At 39.7% G+C, this 20,868-nt stretch overlaps 1 protein-coding gene across 5 annotated transcripts in view; it reads left to right on the top strand.

Annotated features, from left to right (window-relative positions):
• Nucleotides 1-20,868, top strand: part of LOC131059747 (structural maintenance of chromosomes flexible hinge domain-containing protein GMI1) — a 411,868-nt gene that overhangs the window by 88,935 nt on the left and 302,065 nt on the right. For all 5 annotated transcript variants that reach the window (XR_009110235.2, XR_009110236.2, XM_057992783.2 and 2 more), the window contains one exon: nucleotides 13,922-14,008. Coding sequence is in view for 3 of the 5 variants with exons in the window: in XM_057992783.2 (XP_057848766.2) it covers nucleotides 13,922-14,008 (87 nt within the window). In the remaining 2 variants the exon portion in view is untranslated. The remainder of the gene's footprint in view (nucleotides 1-13,921; nucleotides 14,009-20,868) is intronic.

Here is a 20,868-nt window from a genome sequence, read left to right as displayed (position 1 = left end):
AAAATTTCAAAAGATCGCTTAAGCTGGTAAAACACTAAGTCTAAAGCTTCAAAATGCCCTTTTTAAAGCTTGCAAAATCCCCCAAATATGATGAAGCGTCTAAAGGTCACAAAAGGACCCAAAGTGCCGATTTTCGCCAAAAGGAGATTGAAAGGAGGAAAAATGCTAAAATGTCAAAAGTTTGCAAAATGCTCTCAAACCCTGATTTTCACCATCTAAGGGAGAATTGCGAAAATTTATAAGGTTTGCAAAGTAGCCCAAAATCCCGAAATTCGCTAGTAATGGGTAAATCGCAAAGTTTGAAGAGTTTTCAAAAGAGCCAAAATCGCCGAAGTTTTCAAAAGGCTCTAAAATCGTGATTCTTATAAAGTTTAAAAAGGACTCCAAAATGCCGAAGCTAGACCCCTAAGACAAAATTGCAATATTTTAAGTTTGAAAAAGACTCTATTTCGCCGAAGCTTGGTAAAGTCTAAAATCACGAAAAAGTTTTAAAGAGTTTGCAAACCACACAAAATTGCCGAAGTTGGCATAAGGTGTGATGTCGTCGAAGTTTCACCTAAGAGAAATCATGATGCAGATAGTTAGCAAACCATCCTCAAATCCCGAAGTTCGCAACCTAGAGGAAAATCGCAAAAGTTTTAAATAGTTAGCAAAACCATCACAAGTCTCGAACTTAGGTCTAATGGAGAAAATCGCAGAGTTTTTGGTTCGAAACAGGGACCTCAAATCCTGAAGTTTGGCATAACAGCGCAAAATATAAAAGTTTTAAAACCTTGCAATCACTCTCAGACCCTCGAAGTTCGTGATTCGTTGTAGAAGGCGAAATCACGATGTAAAGTTTGCAAAAAGTCTAAAACCGCCGAACTTCGGCCTAAGCGAAGAAATCGCAGGGTATATAAGGGTTTTCATAAGATCATAAACCCATTTTCAACGCGAGAGCTAAAATTGCAAAGGAGTATGAAGGCTTGCAGAGATGCCATAGACCCATTTTCAACGCCATAGTTAAAATGCAGGAGTTAAAAGTTTGCGGAGAGAACCATCTATTCCCCCAAGCTTGACGCCATAGAAATCGCGGAGGTAAGATTTGCAAAAAGGTTAGAAACGCTGAATTTTCAACCAGAGAAAATCACCAAGTTTGAAAGGCCTGCGGATTTTAAAAATCGCAAAGTATAAGAGCTTGCAGCAGAAGCTAAAACGCCGAAAATTCTAACCAAGGTAAAAACGCTAAGTATAAAGTCTTCAAAGGGAGTATTCTTCACTCCAACTTAGGCATGCAACAAGAGATAGAGGGTTAACCGTTAGAATTTGAAATTGCAGAAACCTTCCCATTCCACAAAATCGTGAGCTGTGCATTATTCTTTTCCAAAAAGCGTAAAGCATAGGGCATAAGAGGGGCATTTTCAAATTTCAAAGGAAACCAATCCTGCAGGCCAGATTTGTGCAGATTGACACCATATTTTGCTAGGTAAGCTTGCTGTGTCTCCCTTGGAATCGTTTAAAATGCATGTAGAATTGGTTAGATGTGTTTATGCAAAATTGATTAAATGATTAAGTCTTTAAACCGCATCTTTTCCCGTTTGAAAGGCATCAGGCAAAGCAATTAAAATCAGAGTCTGTCCCAAAAGTTAACCAGGAATGCATTTTTTCAGACTTGGGGAACCTTAAACCTCTTTCATTTTTGAAAACTGATCTTAAATGGCTAAGTGCAAATTTAGCAGTCAAAATCGCCTAAATCCTTGAACCGCAACTGAATAGTAAAATTTTTAATCAAAGAGCTTAATAATGTTTCATGTCCAAATTAATCAAGCTCTTTTACTGAAGAATCATGCTTTCTTCAAATTCGGTTTTCAATTAATCTTTATGTGCTAACGTATCCCTTTTATCTAACCCGTTGTGTTTCCTTCATCTCTCCTTGTAATCTGCGTCTGGTTGTGCAGGATAGATGCCTAAATCTGTAGTAGAGTCCTGAAAGACACCTCGTGTAGCCGAAACGTCCCGAGCTTCTAAATCAGACATCCCTCGCAAAGGCGAGAAGATGAAATACCAGTATTAGAGGGGAGAACTGAGGGAATCAAAGGTCCAAAGCATATGGGAAAACCTAGGCGATACTGACCTAGGCCACATTGATATTCAGGACTTCAGAGACAGGGTATTTTCCCCTAACGCCTATGGCAAGCCTGGGTGGATGATGGAAAGTGGTATCGCCCAGGCGGCAGGATTTCCCCCATCAGTGCAGAATTATGAGTTGGTAGTAGAGGCTGCCCGACATTATCAACCAAACACCAGATTGGTAGTCCTTGAGAATATGGTCCTAGCTGACTTCACTCCTGAGGCCATTGGCGACGCATTCAACATCCCCTTCCCGGATAACCTCATAGTGACAACTATAGATGAAGTGCAAGTGGCATATGATATGAACCCTGCCAAATGCAAGACATTAATGAATGAGGAGTGGTATAAGGAGAGAAGGCCTCCAAGCATTAGAATTGGGAAAAAGAACCCCAGAAGTGACTTTCACAATGAGCATGGAGATATGGTCACCTTGCTCAGCAGGGTTATGGGACTCCCCCAATCTAACTTTTTTGAAGAGTGGATGTTCTATTTTACAGAGCAAGTCTTCGCCGAGAAATCCAAGTTCGATTGGGCCCAGATCATAAGTGACAATATCCATACCCAGTTGGTCGAACTTGAAGAGAAAAAGTACTTCACCATGACATCTTATCTAGTCTATATGTTCACCCGACACCAGCCACTGCCAGGGTTGATCTAGAAAGGTGAAATCGGGAACGGGCCCAATCAAGTAAAGGTTTACGATTGCTATCCGCAACTACATTATCACGACATGGCTCAGAACGAAAAGAACAACCCTGCTTATGCTATTGGTCAGTATGAGCGTGTTAATGATGCCTTCACAATGCACCTAGTCAGGCTGATGCAAGGGGGATTACACATAAGGCTCTCAGAGTAAGGTATGATTTTGGTAGAAAATTATGGCGCCTGGTTTATTCAGGTTCCTAAGAGGAGTGAATGAAGGTCCTGCCTCCCTGAGGGGTCTTTTGAAACTCTTGACGTACGCATAAGACTCTATTTTCTTCTCTAAGCCGCATACATTTTGCCTTTGATTTCAGCAACTTCTCCTTCATGGCTAAGGAAGAATCTTCAAAGTCTCCCACTACTTGACCTATGGAAGCATGGCCAAGATCAACTTGTCTGATGACATAATCCTCCTGCCTAATCTCACTCCAATCTTTATCCACTGTAGGTTCAGAAAAGTGCAAGGTCCGAGATCCAGATTCTTCCCTGACCACCTTGGAAAACTTCCGGGGAGCCTTTCTTTTCGTTGGCCAATCCATCCTCTTGAATAATTCTTCTAACTCCTGAGCAGGATTGGTTCCTCTTTCTGCTTCATTCCCCAGCCTGCCTATCAACCAGTCTGGAGCGGGGATGGAATGGCTATAATCTTCTACACGCTCCTGTTCTTGAGGTTCTTACTCCATTTCACCAGGGATAGCCTATACGAAGCTGTCCTGGCGAGCTTCATCCTGGTGCGGGGAACTTTCTTGCCTTTGACTTCTCGGTTGACGGTGTCCTTGTGAAGCATTGATGCTAAGTATATTGGGTGCTGGAACATTCCCTGGAAGTGGACTTGTGGAATGTGGAAACATCACCACTTACCTCATGCTCGAGGAACTAACTGGTGAATACCCCCTTTTTGTCCTTGCTCTCTTTCGCGGAGGCTCCTCTTGCTGGGCTTCTTGTTGAACCTCCTGTGGAATTTCCTACCTGAACCTGTGAAGAGCTTTCAATTGCCTCACTGTGGGAATCCAGACTTACCATATGTTGGTATGTTAGATGGGCATTTTCTTCCACCAACTTTCTTGTCTGCCTGTTAATCCAGTGCTTAGTGAATTTCAGCACTGGTCTAGATAGGATATTCAAATCATCCACCTCAGGCTCTAACCAATCTGGCAACTGGATAGGTTAATACTTTATTTTCTCGAATTCAGGTTGTGTCAAATCTGAATCTTTCTTCACTTGATTTGGCAACTGATAAATTTCACTTGTTTTGATAGTGTCGAGGGGCAATCTAGAATACATTATTCTTCGGACCTCAAGGTCATCCTCGACACTTGCCCAGTAATCCTACAAGTGAAACCGGTTTATGAATTTGATGCCGACAACCTTCCTAATTTGGCTATAAGGATCATATTGGGCCCTGGATGTGTAAAATGGCAGGCGGTAGAATGCCAATTCCCCTACTGCACTTTCAGCGGCCTCCAAACCTGGGCATATCTCCATGAAGTCCCCCAAGACAACTGGAAATTCAATTGATTGTTTCTACTTCTTCTTCTGCAGCTGATCATAGGCAGTTAACTGCCTTGTGAGCTCAAGCAATAACAGCTTGTCTGACGGATATCTGGGCAATTTGTATGACTGGAAGGAGAATCCCCGCGTCCTGATGTAAGTGAATTTAGGAAATTGCATGAATGCAGCTCCATACCTCTGGACCAAGGCACTTGCTTGTGGTGACAACCTCACGTGCAACTTATTCTGCATAAGCCGTGTCAAGTACATGGTGAAAGTGTCATTCACCAGCTTGTAAGAACTAACACTGGAGAGATGTAGATGGGGATAACACTCATGCACTTTCAACTGAGCTGGTCTGCAGCCCATGATAACTCTTGCTGGAAGCCCATCGAATCCTACCCTTCGTGCAAGCATATAGAATAGGTAGGAGCTCATGAAAAAGGACTGGGATCTTTTCTCTTATAGGTTCTTCAATTGTTCATACAAGTAGTGACTGATCAATCTAGCCTAGTCGATCAACGTATTTGAATTCATGATCTCGCCTATGTAGAAGAACATCTAGGCCTCAAAGTTCACCGAATGTGGGCATCCCATTACTCTGCTTAGCATCTTTATTAGGTCCACATACTACTGCTTGAACTCGATGATTGTGAGAGTTTTGCACATCTTGGAAGCGTGCACTCTAGGCTTCGGCAACCACTGCTTATTAATCAAATCAACACACCTGGCAGGACTTGCTTCATATACTGCCTGAGCTCCGCTGTTGGTCCAAAAGACTCACCAATTGACTCCGGAGTCAATGTTGCGAGCAGCTTGCCATCTGGCATTGAGATTGTTTTCCGCTCTAGATTGTAACGTGCTGCACATTCCAAGACCAAGTCTGGGAACTGAATAGTAGGAGGAAAATCAGTTGCCGCAACAATTCCACTTTTAACAATTCTGACAGTTGTCGGGGATGTATTGTGCCCCGCTGTTCCGAACATTCAGATCTTGAATGCAGCCAAGTTGAATGTGCCTAAATTAGTATTGCTGATTTCATCCCATCTTGAATTCAATCGAGAATGACGAAGAAAACTCTTCATCTCCGCCTTGATCAATGCCTGCTTGGAAATAGTAGCTCCTTTGCTTGCTTCCGCCATCTTGGAAGCACCTCAAAATGATGAAAACAGAGACTAAGTATGAATATTCTTCACTTCTCCACTTCTTTCCTGAATCTTGCACGTGAGAAATGAAATGCCTTTCCAAACTTATATAGATTTTTCAAGAGGCATTAATTTAGCAATTGCATTCATGATGCGTCATACTTTCCCCAATCACTGCACCATGTAAAGGCAACTTCCCATTCGAATGAGTTCAAATTTAGAATTTTCCTTAAATGCTCCAAGTCATTCATCATACTTGGAAGATTCTCTTTGCCAACTCGTTGATTTTCATTCTTTCGAATTTTGGAGGGAATTCGAAGGATTTTCTTAGGATTTGCTCGATTCCATTCTGAATTTAGGAGTTAGGTTCATTGGATGGGGAATTTCATCCCGATTCCGAATCTATAAAATTTTCCACACTTGGTCGAGATTTGGTGTCTAAAAATAGCAAATTCGAAAATTCGCCCATGGGGGAATTTTGCTTTTTATTCCTCCTTTACTCCTTGGATTCCATGCTTACGGTAAAATTTCAATTTTTTAGCTTGGGCGGAATTTTCACCATGCCAAGGATTCATGGATTTTTCTCTTGTCCTTGGCTTCTTCATTTTGGCGCCTAACTGCAAACTTGGGCGGAATTTTTCTTTGGCCAGGGATTCATGGATTTGTCCCACTGCCCTTGGCTTCTTCATTTTGGCGCCTGACTGCAAACTTGGGCGCAATTTTGCTCTGGCCAGGGATTCATGGATTTTTCCCTCTGTCCTTGGCTTGCTCATTTTGGCGCCTTACTGCAGACTTGGGCGCAATTTTTCTCTGGTCAGGGATTCATGGATTTTTCCCTGTTTCCTTGGCTTCTTCATTTTGGCACCTAACTGCAGACTTGGGCGGAATTTTGCTCTAGCTAGGAATTCATGGATTTTTTCCTTTGTCCTTGGCTTCTTCATTTTGGCGCCTGACTGCAAACTTGGGTGGAATTTTTCTCTGGCCAAGGATTCACGGATTTTCTTTTTGTCCATGGGAATCCCATTTTGGCGCCTCACTCCATTTTTGGGCGTATTTTTGCTTTGGTCATGGATTCACGGGTTTTCCTCCTGTCCTTGGCTTCTCCATCATTTAATCTCCCAGACTTAGAATATTTTGACCTCCTTAGATTTTGAAGTGTTTTCCCCAACTTTCCATTTTAGGAATGGATTTCCAGCACTTGACCCATTTCTGGCTCTCTTTGTCTACTGTGTGACTTTCCGGAATTAGAAATGTTTGCGAACGTTTGATCCTCGTCGCCTTGTTTAACTGACCCTGCCAGTAATGACTTTCTAAAAATAGATACCTTCAAGTTATCAGCGTTAGATCCTTAGATAGGGTGCAGGAATGACTTACTATAAATAGAAACTTACTAATAATAGAAATTACTAAAAATAGTAAGTTTGATTTTTGGCAAAATGATGACATTCCGGGACTTGGAAAAATCCCTAAAAAATAGGGACTTTCTAAAAATAGAAAGCTGCTCCGTTTGGGCTCAAATTTTACAGGGAGGTCCCTTGAAGGGTTCTGATTTCAGTCGTATGTACAGTTTTCCCGAAACCCTAACATGATCCCCTAAAATCTAGGACAAAAGGCAGAAACCCTAAAAAGGGACAAAACAGGCTCTAGACTTCATAGAATTCGCTCGACAGAGAAGTAGATTAACTCTAACTGACCCCCGAACATCCGCAAAGCAGAGAGATTGAAGAGATTGCCGCAAAAGACCTCAAAAAAACAAAGCCAAAAGACCAAAAGAGGCCAGAGGATAGGGGGCCCGTATCTGGGACGGGGTGATGTGTGATTAGGTCGCAATAGTACACTTGAGAGGGTCACGAGCGAATTTTGTCATTTAGTCTCAAACTCATTATTTCCTTTTTTTCAATTCACTTCTCAAGGCAAGTATACATCAACCCTCTCTCAACCACGCCATAGGAACAAAGAGTTGACATGAAACAAGGAGCAAATAGGTGTTTAGGAAAGTTCGCTCTGGACCCTTTGAGAGGGTCAGGAGCGAAATTAGCATTTTGCTCAATTTTCCTTCATATAATTCATTTCTCATCCTTTTCTCATAAAAAACAAGTTGTTTGCCTTAAAAAATGCTTAGGAATAGGTTTCACTCAAAGGCTTAGGCAAGGTACAAGACCTCCTAGGAATTTCCCTTTGGACCCTTTGAAAGGGTCAGGACCGTCCAAGAAAATTCGCTCTGGACCCTTTGGAAGGGTCAGGAGCAAATTTTGCATTTTTGCACAAATTCTTCACACTTTGTGACCACAACTCACTCAAATGTATGTCTAAGGATTCCTCTAAGTTCAATCAACCTCAATCAATGCTAGGCTTGATATAAATTGGGAGCAAAAGGAGGTTTCAAGAAAATTCACTCTGGACCCTTTGAAGGGTCAGGATCGAAATAGCTATTTGCTCTCAAACTCTCATCATTTCCTTCAACTTTGTTCTTAGACTTAGCTTTTGGGTCCTTCCTCCATCTCAATCAAGTCCATTTGCCCTCAAAGCGTTGTCCACTCAATGCTTTTGGTGTGAAATTAGGCCTTTCTAGGGATTTTGCTTGGGTACCTTTGGAAGGTACATGATCTCAAAGAATTTCGCTCTGGACCCTTTGGAAGGGTTAGGAGCGAAATTTTGCTTTTTGGCTCAAATTTCTCTCATTTTGGTCTTCAAGTTTGCTTCAGTTTATTTATAAGGCATGGATAGATCATTCTTCATTCTGTCAAGCCCTGGAAGCAAGGGTTATAGTCCAAGTTAGGACCAAGAGAGGTTCTTAGGAGAATTCGCTCTGGACCCTTTGGAAGGGTCAGTAGCCAAATTCTTCTTTAAGTTCAAATTATTACTCTTTTCAAGGTTCAAAGGCATTTTACTTGGTCTCAATTCACTTTCAAGTCATCAACATTCTTCCAATCGCCATGGGGCAAGGCTTATAGCCTAAACGTAGGCATAAAAGAGGATTTTTAAGGAATTCGCTCCTGTACCTTTGGAAGGGTCAAGAGCGAATTTTGCAATAATGCTCAAATTCGAGACTTTCTCTCCAAATATCCGAGTCCAAATTTGTCCAAGGCATCTCCAAGGGTGAATTCGAGCTAATTTCTTTCCAACTAATCATTCTAGAGTGAGATTTCATCCAAATTAGGAGGGCAAAGGGAGTTTAGGAGGAATTCGCTCCTGTACCCTTGGAAGGGTCAGGAGCGAATTTGAGGTTCTAGCTCAAATTCTCCACTTTTGCTCAAGTTTTCATGTTCAAGTTTCAACATTGTGCTCCTCCCAATAGGTATACAAGTATATTTGCATCAAACAAGACCTTAAAGTGCAAGAATCTAAGGTAATAATCTCTTTCTCAAGAAATTCGCCCTGGACCCTTTGGAAGGGTCAGGAGTGAAATTGGAGTTTTAGTACAAATTTCTCTTCATCTTGTCAAATTTTCAAGTCTAGACTTGATCATTAGGCATTTTCTAAGGTAAAATAGGTCAGTTCCATGCCAATCAAAGCCTAGAAGTAAATGGACTTCATCAATCTAAGTGAAGAAATATTTAACTCCCTCCATTCTGTCCTTCATGATTGCACTTGATCTTTATTTCATCATCCCAATCAAGATTTAACCCCAAAACTAGACCAAGGCCAGACCTAAAGAGGGCTTTCAAAGAGATCCTGACCTGGGCCACCCATTGGTTCATCTCATCCTAACGAGAGCATCCTATTCAAATAAGCTCTCTGGCAATTCTAATGCAAAGATCAATAGCCAAGAACCTAAAAGACTAAGCCAAGAAAACCAACCCTAGAAAGCAAAAAGTAGGGGTCCCCATTTGCAATGGGGCAATGTGTGAATACGTCACAACACTATGGAAGTAGGGCAGCAGGCTAGTAAGGAGGAAAACCAGAAATAAAACACAAATACAATTATAGATATCGAGGATGAGAGCATTGAGTTGTGGGAGATAGGGATGATTGGTGCCGAGTCCAGGTGAGTTGAGAAGGACCATGCAGACAATTGTGTAGTGGTGTCTAGACCAGACCCACAGGATCCAATGGGTTCCATCTAGAGATTTTTGGCAGAGTTGGATGGTTTCACAGATGTTGTGCAGGGGCATAGCAGACTTGGCCATACGGGTGGATGTAGGAGCAATACTTGAGGTAGAGAAGCTTCTGGATTTCATGAGGATTGGATGCCAGGAGGAGTTCGCACGACATTTCACATAGCATGGTTGGCCAGCAGAGGAGACTTTTTCATCAACTGACCATTTTTTCCATGTTGGAGGAATTTTGTTAACCTAAGTCCTGGAGAGAGAAAATCTTCTTAGCTAATTTTCCTTCTGCCTTGAAATTCTTCATAATGGGTGCATTTCTTCCTTTGAGGAAGGAATTTTTTGAAATTTTGAAATTTTCCTCCTAGAACATGTTTCTGCATTTTCTACTTGTCTTGGAGCGCATCTGAAAAATTAGACTTGTCTTCCTTGATGTCACTTTGGCGACCATTCCTTTCTTAGAGCACATTTTCTCCATGGTGAAGGAATTTTCTATGTGAAGGAGAATTCCTCCTTAACCTCATTTTGGTGCCTGACCTTGACCTTGATTCTACTTTGCCGCAGAGGAAGGAAATTGTTCATGCCTTAGCCAATTTTTAACTATTTCCAAGAATTCTGTTATGATGGAATGAATTTCCAACACTTGCCAATTTTTCTTAATTTCCAAGAATTTTGTCTTTTGGGTCGAAATTTTTTCTCCTTGGGAAGAAATTTCCAAGAATCTTGAATTTCTTCCTTTTTTTTGTCCTTGGGAGCATTTTATCACTAGAGGAGAAATTTTTGTTGGAGGGAAGAATTTCTCTCTTACTTTGTTTTGGCGACCTTACCTCATTTTTGGGTGGGTTTGACTTGTTGAGGCGAAATTTTGCTTGGAGGAGGAAATTCTTTCTTTACTCTTATTTGGCGCTCCATCCTCAACTTGGGCACTAATTTAACATGATGGGGGAAATCCACTCTCAAAAAGAAATTCCTTCCTTTCCTTGATTTGGTGTCCATTCCTTATCCTTGAGCGCGCTAATTTCACTTTGTGGAGGATTTTTTAAAAATCATAAAAATTCCTGCATAAACCCCATTTGGTGCTTTGTCTTCTCCTTGGGCGGAATTTCATTGTGAAGAAGGAATTTTGTGCCTTCGAAGAAATTCCTTAATGACCTTGTTTTGGCGCCCTGATCAAAACTTGGGTGGAATTTTGACCCTATGTGTCATGTCCCCTTTCTAGAGTGGACATCAAAGGCGGAGGAGTTGGCCTATCATTGGAGTCTCGTAGGCTAGCAGAGGTTGACTGGGATTCATTCAGTGCATATAGTGATTGGATTTTGGCTTCACAGGCAGTTTGGAGCTAGTTTGGAGTAGTTCCTTGATTTTAGGAAGCACTTCCTACATTTTAGGAGGCAGTTCCTACTTTTTAGGAGGTTGTGACAACGTCCAGGGTTGGGGTTCCTTGAGACCATTCCTTGGTTTCAGTTTCAGGAGATTTGGGTGTGTTTCCTAGTTTCTAGGAGCATCCCTAGATTTTAGGGATGAGACTGCCAGTTGATCCATGATTTCCGACATCAGTCACAGACATGTGACAAGTTCCGTTTCAGGCTTTTGGAGTCATTTGAGCCTTCTACAGCTATTTGGGATATATTTTTAATATATTTAAATATTTCCTAAGTTAGCATTTAATTAATTAAATAAAGCTATGTTTATAGCCATTTTGGAGTAATAAGGGCCTTTTGGCTTCGTCTGGATGCATATCCCTTGGTGTAATAGCTCCTTGGAAAGGTCTTGGACTTTTCTAAATATTTCTCTGTTCACTCGGATCCTTTCGGTGAACGGATTTCTTTATATTTGAAAAAAAGGTCGTTTTCTATGCACTTGGCAACTTAAAATGAGAAATATAACATTTTAACCCTAAACGCCCCATTGAGTCACTTTTAGGGTTCGAGCTAAGTGGGAAGGTGTTATAAGGAAGTTGAGACCTAATTCTTGCTATCTTTTACATATTTTACATCTTGGATTTGAGATTTGGCTCTGGAAGAGCTTTTCAGCATCTGGGACGCCAACCCCAATGCCTTGCCTGTTTGGGACATAGCCCCCCAATACAGTGGTTTGGATTTGTTTGCAGCTATTAGCATCTTGGAGATTGTACGACATTCTTTCTGGAGGTTCAGCGATTCTGACGGAGTTCAGTTTGGGGTTTCTAACCAGTTGGGTGTACTTGGCAGCTGTATGGTTGTACCTGGCAGCCACTTTCCTTCCCACGTGCAGCACTTGGAGGGCTGGAATCTTGCCGTAGCTTCATTCCTGGTTATGTTACTCTTTCAGCATCCAGGTTGGGATTATTCCTGATTGTAATCTTCCTGAAATTATTGGAAATCTTCATCTGGTCAAATATTTGATTTTATATTCAGAAATCTGCCTTGAATCGAATTTGTCTTGGCTGTATATGAACTTCATTTTCATTTCTTTGTTCATGTACTTGTACTTAATTATTTACTTGTTGAAAAATCATCAAAATACAAAAAGAATCCAACCCTTCTGCAACTTCTGTATATTTCTGAAAGAAAATATTAATGAGCAGGAAAAATCAATTTAAAATAATAAAAATTACAGCAGATTAGTAAAAGAGATCCATCAGGGATCCTTCACTATGGAGAAATTTGTTGCATGGAGGAAAGTTTCTCCACTACCTTGTTTTGGCACCCACATCCAAGTTTGGGCGGAATTTCCACTAGGTGGAGGATTTCTTTCTTTGGATGAAAATTCATCCTTGATTTGGCGCCTTGGAGGATTACATCTGCATTCTTGGAGCTCTTTGGTTATTGTTTGATTTTGCTACAGCTACTGATAGTATTTGGAGGTCTTTTAAAGAAATGCATGCGGTTTTTGGGCACTGTATCTGCTGGTCAAAACTTCTGCAGCGTATTATTACTCATTTCCAGAAAATGGGTATGTTCATTTAATGTTTGTAATCAGTTTTGAACATTTTGGTATCTCCAGTTTCATATATGTTTTGTACTTTCATTTTGTAGTTGATTCAAGCTTTGAAAGTTGTAAGTTATTTTCATTATTATCTGCTGTTGCAAATCTGCATGTTTGCAATATATATTCTGCACTTCTTTCTTCACTATCTCATTCTATCAACAAGCAAAAAAGCAGTGAACCCAAAAAAACAAAAATTAAATACAACAGGGCTGCATATTATGCCATGAAGTTTTTTGTGGTTACAAAGGCCTTGATTTAGCTCCCCTTGGAACCCCTGAGTGGCGTTGCCCCTTAATTCAATGTGCAGTGTTGCTGCCAAACCCCTGCGAGGAGTGTTACCCCTAGGCATCCATGAGGGGCATTGCCCCTAGACCCCCTTTAGGTGTGTTTCCCTTCAACTCAATTAGGGTCTCCTCTCTCAGCTCACATTTGTTATTGGGATATCTTGTCACATGAGAAGCTTGATTACAATAATGTTGTTCTACGAGTGGAGACCAAACTGACAACTTAGACAATTATCTTTATGATGATCATGGTACCATTGATCAATGATTGAGTACCATACTATGAAATATTCAAATGTTATTTTCATTATAAAATATAACATTATATGATATATCAAATATATTTGCATTTCTATATAGTTTAAATTGTTTTGGCATAAATATATACAATTGTATCCAAGTGTAGCATACCCAATGAAATTTTTTTCCCTGTATCAACATACAATAACCCTGTATCTGTAACTAATCCTGAACCAGAAACAAAAACAAAATAGAAAAAAAAAAAGGAATGTTAAAGAGAAGTGAAATTTTTATTAGCATATTAAGTTTTTATTTTTAAATAAAAACTTACCTCATAAATCTTGTTTGAAATTAATAGTGAGCTCTTCCCAATCCTTTGTAGACTCCTCGAGATGCACCAAAGTAGCTACAAATCTGCCTAATTGTGATTCATCCACAAATTTTTGCTGAAACTACTTGTTGGTTCCCTTCAATGCAATCCAATTTTGGCTCAAAAGTCTCCTTTGCCATGTTCACCAACTTGTGGTTTTTTCTTGTTCTCTTGCATTGATGGCATTTTTACTACTTTATAAATATGAATACAATTATCTTTTATGAAGGTAAGAATGTAGCTCATGATACTTTATTGCCGCTACAAGTTGACACATGGAGGCATCTAATACTTGAGAAGCAGATATACTGACCACGTTTAGAGAATATTAAAAGTTGTTCAATAAAAGCTGGGTCATGCAATCTTAGAATTCAAGATAGTAGCTTTAGCAATTTTGAGTGCAGGTGAATTTATTTATTTTGGCTCCTAATCAATTTTACATCATTCGTATTATGGCCGTCTTGTGGACAATGTTGAAATAAAAGTGTTTAATTCATGATAATATCATCATGATATTTTTTGTGAACAAAATTTTGTTATTTGGTGTAATGGTAACAGGTTCATATATCCAGCTTAAAGTCACAGTATTGGAATGAGAATCAGCTTAAATGTATGCTGAAGGACATCTACTTCCCATATATTCAGGTATGGCTTATTTTTGGTCATGACACCCATCATTTTGTTTGTTTGTCTAATTATTTCTCATATAGGAAGATGGATATGTCTTGAGGTATCTGATCAGCTTTAGTCCATAGCTACAGAGATGACAGTTGATCTCTTGAAGGACACCCCAATTGCAGTGTTATCATCAGCCTTGAAATTCATATGCAATTTTGGCATGGTCATTTAGAAAAAATAACATTTTATCTCGTCCCACTGATGTTTTCTCATTGTCACTACCTTGAAATTAGTTATTCCCCTAAATACATAATATAGCAATATACCATGGTCCAAACATCTTCTCCAACTAGTGACATAGAATTAGACCAATCCAGCCGGCTGAATTTTTTATGTGCATTCCTTTGATTAAATTAGTTATGTCATGTAGTATTCATAAATAGTCAGTTGTAAATAGATTGTCAATGATAACATGTAATGTCCCCATTTTTGAAGTAAGAATGATTAATTAATTTAATTAGTTAAGTTGTCCAAATTATTGTTATTTTTTTATGGATAGCTTAATTAATTATTTTAACTAATATTATTAGTTAATTATTTATGAAGCTATCAAATAAATTAAAAATTAAAAGATGACTTTATATTTAATTAATTTAATAAAGTGACTTAATTTAAATTTATATCATAAAGTCACTTAAGTGAAATAATATTAAATTAATATTATTTCTAGAAGCTTTTGGATGATGGATTAAAAAAGTATAAAGGGAGGTTTAGCTCAGCTTCTAATCAGCCAGGAATTGATATTTGCTTTGTGGAGTTTGTGGAGACTAGGGTTTCTGCAGAATATTGTCTTTGGGAACATAAACTCCCATTGATAGCATAACTGAGGGAGTGAAAGATCTCTCAAGGCGTTGCATTCAGGAGGTGATACTTCGGTCATCTCATTTGTGCTACATTGGTGGCCAAGGGCCAATTTTACTTGGATTCATATTGGAGATATTGTTTGGCATTAAATGTCTTCAACAAGGTAGCCATTTTGGAGCTGATTGCACTACAGTCACTGAGTTCTTATCTCAGTAATTATTCAGATTTATATCAGTTTTGGGGAAGTCAAGATTTGCCTCTTTTAGCCCTCACTTGTATCGACTTTTATTGGAGACATAAGGCAATTCATCCTAGTAGCTTTGATGGTGAATAAATGTAGTTGCAGCGCTATGATTATGTAATGCTCCCTTCTCCTTAGCACGTGGACATTCATGAGGTTGGCCTATAATTGATCCTCATAGGCCAAGGAGTTGAGTAAGGGGGGTCGACGTGGCGGAGATTGGTGGCTTCACATCTCATTTTTATTTAGTCTTTGGTGATATAAGGGGATAACACGTATCATGAGACGTATGCACTTTAATAATAATGAAATAATATTCTAAAAAGTGCATATAAATATGTATAATAAAATAATATAAAGTGTACGTACCCCTATCTTCTAGAAGGTATCTGATGATGAGTTATGAAAAGAATAAATAGAAGAGGGGAATACATGTTTTGGCATCGGTTGTTCATTATCTTCTTGAATTGAGTTGTGGAGCCAAGGGTTGTCCGCATAATTGGTCTTAGGGAATGATACCTCCCTTCGATCCGCATAACTGAGGAGGTGGAAGATCCTCTGAAGGGTTGCTTTGTGAGCGAGGAATATTCAGTTCTTCACATTGAGCTTATGGAGTTTTCTTATCAGATTTGAGGAGTTTGCTTCAGACCTTCATATTGCCACGATTTTGTTCTTGGGTCATAGTAGATGCAAGCTTTCATATGTTTGAGGTCAGCGATCTTATCTAAGGAAGAGGGCGATGCTATTTGGTGCATTTTGGAAGTGAAGTGAATTAAGTTGCAGCTAGTTATCAGACTGGAGTAGACTTAACCCAACCCACGATCTTGGTTCATTCATCATCATTTGTGCACTGAATTCCACATTGGAGGACAGCGATATCATTTGGGAGGCAAGGCGATTTCTTTTGTGATATCTTTGAAGAGTTTTGGGTGATAGATTTGGCCATATTTCAGTGTTTTGATCAGAACGGACTTGTGCATCAAGAACCCTTCGATTTGGGTTATAACCTCATGATTTGGCATTGAGACACACCGTTGAGTGAAGCGCTTTCCTCTAGGAGTGAGGCCGGCCAGTTTAGGAGGTGATTTGGAGCCCTTGTATGCTGTTCACTTTGACATCTCAGACCTACCACTTGCACCAGGAGGGGCGGCATTGGACATGGTTTGATCTTGCACATTGGAGGCTCACTGTTAGTGGATATTGCTTGATTCTTCATCGCCTCACTTTAGTGATTTATACCAGTCTAAAGTACTTTGAACCAGTGATATGCCAAGTATTTGACGAAATTCTCAAGGGGTCAAAGTCTGAAATTTATATCAGAATTGGTGAGGGCCATTACGGATTAGGGAAGGGAAGTGATTTTCCTAGGGGCAGTTTGGATGAGATTTGGAGCAGTTATCATAAAAAGGATCAGGTCTGAAGCTAGCTCGATCAGTCAACCGTACCCATGATTTTTCTATTATCACCTCGTTTGAACATCAAAAACTTTCATTTGAGGACAGCGCTATTGTTGGGGAAGATATATGATCATGTTTGGTGATTGAAAGGAGAGTTATGTGCTGGAAATCATTTATTATCAGACTTCTACTTCTGAACAGGGGCAATTTGAAGGAAGGCTTGTTTTGGCAAGGAAAGATGCACATTGTGGAGTAATTTTGTGGCTTCTTCAATCCCATACCGAAGCGCCTATTCCCTAAGGGGGTATTGATTCTTTTTGTTGACTGAAAGAGGACGCAACAGCAGCATATTATTTTCTATGAACTGAAGTAATCAGAAGCAGGGGCGGCTAAGGAAGGAGCTCGATATGGCCTTTGGAAGGGGATATTACCTTAGTTATGACTTGATTCCTCATCTACAGAAATAGGCGATTTGTTTTACGAGGTTCATACCTTGTTTTTGTTATAATTACATTGCCTGTAAAGTATGTTGGTGTGGCTGCCATAGATGATTATTTATATTTCTGAGTATAGAGGATAATACATAAATTTTTGCAAGCATAGAGCTTGATATTTGTAAATGGGGGTGCATTCAGATAAAAGGATCAGTTTATGAGCTTTATATCTGCCTTAATAAGTCTTGTCTTAAATCTGAAGATGCTTGCCATATGTTTTGACGAAATGACAATTAGTTGTGGATGTTAAATTGTGAGGTTTCTTATTTGTCTTCATTAGTCAATCTGTCTTTCTGCTCACTGCATTACACCTATATGAACAAAGAAGCAAATATACACTTCATCAGCATTTAAACAACAACAGAGAAAGCAATCAGAAGTTTGTAAAAGTCGAAACAGCTTAACACGCAAGTTATTCAGCAGACTAAGACTTAGAACAGCAGGTTGCCAGCTAATTGTTTGACGATATTCCTTGCATTTTTGGTCCAATATAAGCAGGGGATATTTCATAACATCTGGGCATTCAAATCTTCCTCTTTCTGCAGATTATCTCCCAAGGTTTTCAGGTAATTAACCCTTTTTGTCTTACCATCAGCTGATATGTGGTGAAAGATATGTCAACCATGGTGTAATGCATTTGAAATTTGGATCTTCCTCAATGTTATTTTGCTGGAATTGATTGTCATTGATGTCAAAGGAATACAAGAAAGGAAAGATTGGAATAAGGTCTACAACCTGCATGCATATATTTCCAATATCATTGGTTTTGGTTGGTGTATAACGATAATGAAGAGTATGAGACGTCAGTATGTTGTTGTAATGAATGTGAAGGTCTGAATTCCTCATAAAGTACCGAGGAAATGGTATTGCCTGCAACTAGCAATTACGTGTCAGCAATATATATAGATTAATGAGTGCAAAGTCCATTAATATATATAGAGCAGCGATCAAGGCAAACATAAAGGAAGTCGATTTGCAGTTGCTGATGAAGTAATGAAGTAAACAACAATATCATTAAGTTAAATAAGACAAACTAAGGCAACGATGAAATAGGATACAGTTAAATAAATGTGGCCGACCTCATCCAATATTATTAAATGCAATAGGATATGGCAGTGAGTGTTCTAGGTAAGGCAATTTTGCTGGTCAACCTTGGCAAAAGAGAAATGTGATGGCAGTTATTAGTGAAAAAGATGTGACAAAAGTTACCATTAAGGAAGGTAGTGAACTATCATTAAGAAAAAGCTAGCGCTGGAAATTAAAAGACATTAAACGTTTGATCACTTCATGACAATAATTAAACATTTGTTTAGTGCAGTAATTACATATTAAACGCCCAAGTCCAAAGCTGATATGAATGGATATAATTGACCACTCGTATTCAAGGAAGTGATTAATAACCAGCAGCAATGGTAAATGAAGAAGAATGAGATGCCTACCTTGGGTAGGGATGACTCCCTTGGAAGGAGTTTGCACCTTTCATAAAAAGTTATATTGAGGATATAAAAAGAGATGAGTGGGAAAAAAAAAGAAAGTTGTGATTATAATGTAATATTTTTCCAGTTGCAAGCAAAATTTTGAAGGAGGTCAATCAAGAAATAAAATGAAATATCGTTTGATTTAGAAACAAAAGAAAGTGATATCATTCAATCAGAATTTAAAAGAAGAGATAATGAAGAGTGAAAATAAAAATCATATTACACCAGCAGAATAAGAAAAAGAATACATGCAGATTTAGGAGTAGGAATATAGACAGATTTAGAAGAAGGGTATATCAGACATACACAAGCAGATTCGATAAGGGATATAGGCAGGTTGGATAAAGGAGATATGTAGATTTGATGAAGGTTACATGCAAACATGACAAAGAATAAATGCAGATCTGAAAGGAGAAGTACATGCACATTTTATGAAGAAGATCTGTATGGTCATCACACATTGAAAAGATCACACAAAGAGATGACTTTATTGGAGAGGTCAGTGCTTCATATAGAAGAGATTGGTCTCTCTCACTAAATTGGTGCTTAGCTGTGGAGGTAGGTGTCTACAAATTGAAACTAAATTTTTAAGCTTTTTAAATATTGTATAAACCTAATATTTTTTTTCATAAATAAATGATCAAAAAGCACAGAACAGAGCTGATCTTTCAAATTAGCAGTTAGTAAACAGAGAGTAGGTGGCTATAACAGCCATACCAAAGGTTAACCATAACAGAAACGGAGAACTGTTTCCTTTTCGTTAACTAGTGGGTCTATATTCATATGTATTTAAATTACATAGATTAGATATTAATTTGTATTTTTATTTAATTCTCTTATTTTCTATATATAGTAACATATAGACACATGTATTCACATATAAATTTATTTTTCGATTTATGTATCAGGTTTTATATAAGAATGTAGAGAGGTACATTCCTTAATAATAATATATATATAGACACGTGCACGCACGCACGCACGCACACACACATAATCAAATTTATTTAATCAAACATATTTTCTGTTGCCTCACTCGGAGGGTACAGAAACAATCGGCGGGGGTAACAACAGATCCAATAATAACACACCGAGGAGCAGAATTCAATACGACGGGAAGGGGTGACCCATGATTCAGTGCAGGAAGTGCAACGAATGGGGTCACTTTGCCCGAGAATGCCAAAATGGAGGTGATGTAGGAAGTTTGCTGTGCAGATGGTGCGGTCCAGGAAATCATGAGGACATAGATTGTCCAAAGCAAAAAGGGGTGAACATGCTCGATGTGGAGGGATCAAGAGAAGATGTGCTGACATTCACAAGGTTGCAAAATAAGAAAGCCATGTATCCGGAACCTCGCACACAAAAAGAAAGACTTAAGGAGGCAAGGGCGGATATCCAGCGGGCGATGGCTGGAGAGCGGAGGGCCTCGCACCTGGCTGCCGATACGCCAGTCCCACTAGAACCAAAGAAGAGTATCATCAAGCAGATGTTACAAACCACAATACCCGTGCGGGTGTATGACCTTCTGCAGACCATGCGACAGATAAGGATGGCTTTGACAAATATAACCACGGACACTACCCTCGGACAGGAACACCAAACGGTGGCGGAACCATGTAGTTCGGACCTGGTGGAGGAACTTGGTATGGATGCCATGAATCCTATGCTACTCGTGGTGGGCGTCGGACGGAAACCAGCAGTAGTAGAGACGGATATAATGGGGCAGAAGCTTACAAACACCATTGTTGATGGTGGGTCCGGAGTCGACGTACTATCGGAGGGAACTTGGCGAAGCCTCGACAAGCCTACACTCTGGCCACCAACCTTCCACCTGGTCGGTGCCAACCAAAACGGTATCAAACCCCTCGGTACCCTCATGGCACAAAAGCTAGTAATTGGGATGGAGCAGTTCCTTCTGGATTTTGTAGTCATCCTGTTGGAAAGGAAAGCGTACGACTCTCTCCTAGGAAGGGGGTGGTTGATCATCGCCAAAGCTAATCATAACTGGAAAAGGAATACGCTCTCAATCGAGAGTAACGATCATAAGTATGTAATTGATCTCAGGAACTAGTCCGTAAGCGAAGAGCTCGCGTCATCAGACTCCGACTCAGAAGATTCCAATCAATGGGAGTGGGGCTTTGAAGAAGGCAGAAGAGGGAAAGAGCCCGACGAGGAAGGAGTGTTGGAGTTGGACGGGTGTTCGGAGGATGGAGCCAGTTCAATGGCGGGACTTTTTCATTGGCAAATGGAGGACTATGAGGTCTTCCATCTGGAATGTCACATGCTACAAATATGTGAGTTAGGAGAATCAAGCGGGGGGACGAAAGAACAATCCTTTCCCCCAGAGTACGGTAGATATCAAGAAGGAATGGCAAGAGTGGATGACACGCCAGCACACCAGTTTGAAAGGGAT

This window comes from Cryptomeria japonica, chromosome 3, assembly GCF_030272615.1.
Source record: "Cryptomeria japonica chromosome 3, Sugi_1.0, whole genome shotgun sequence".
NCBI classification, from domain to species: Eukaryota; Viridiplantae; Streptophyta; class Pinopsida; order Cupressales; family Cupressaceae; genus Cryptomeria; species Cryptomeria japonica.
The sequence above is the reverse complement of the archived record's forward strand: the minus strand, read 5'-3'. Positions and strand labels throughout refer to the sequence as shown.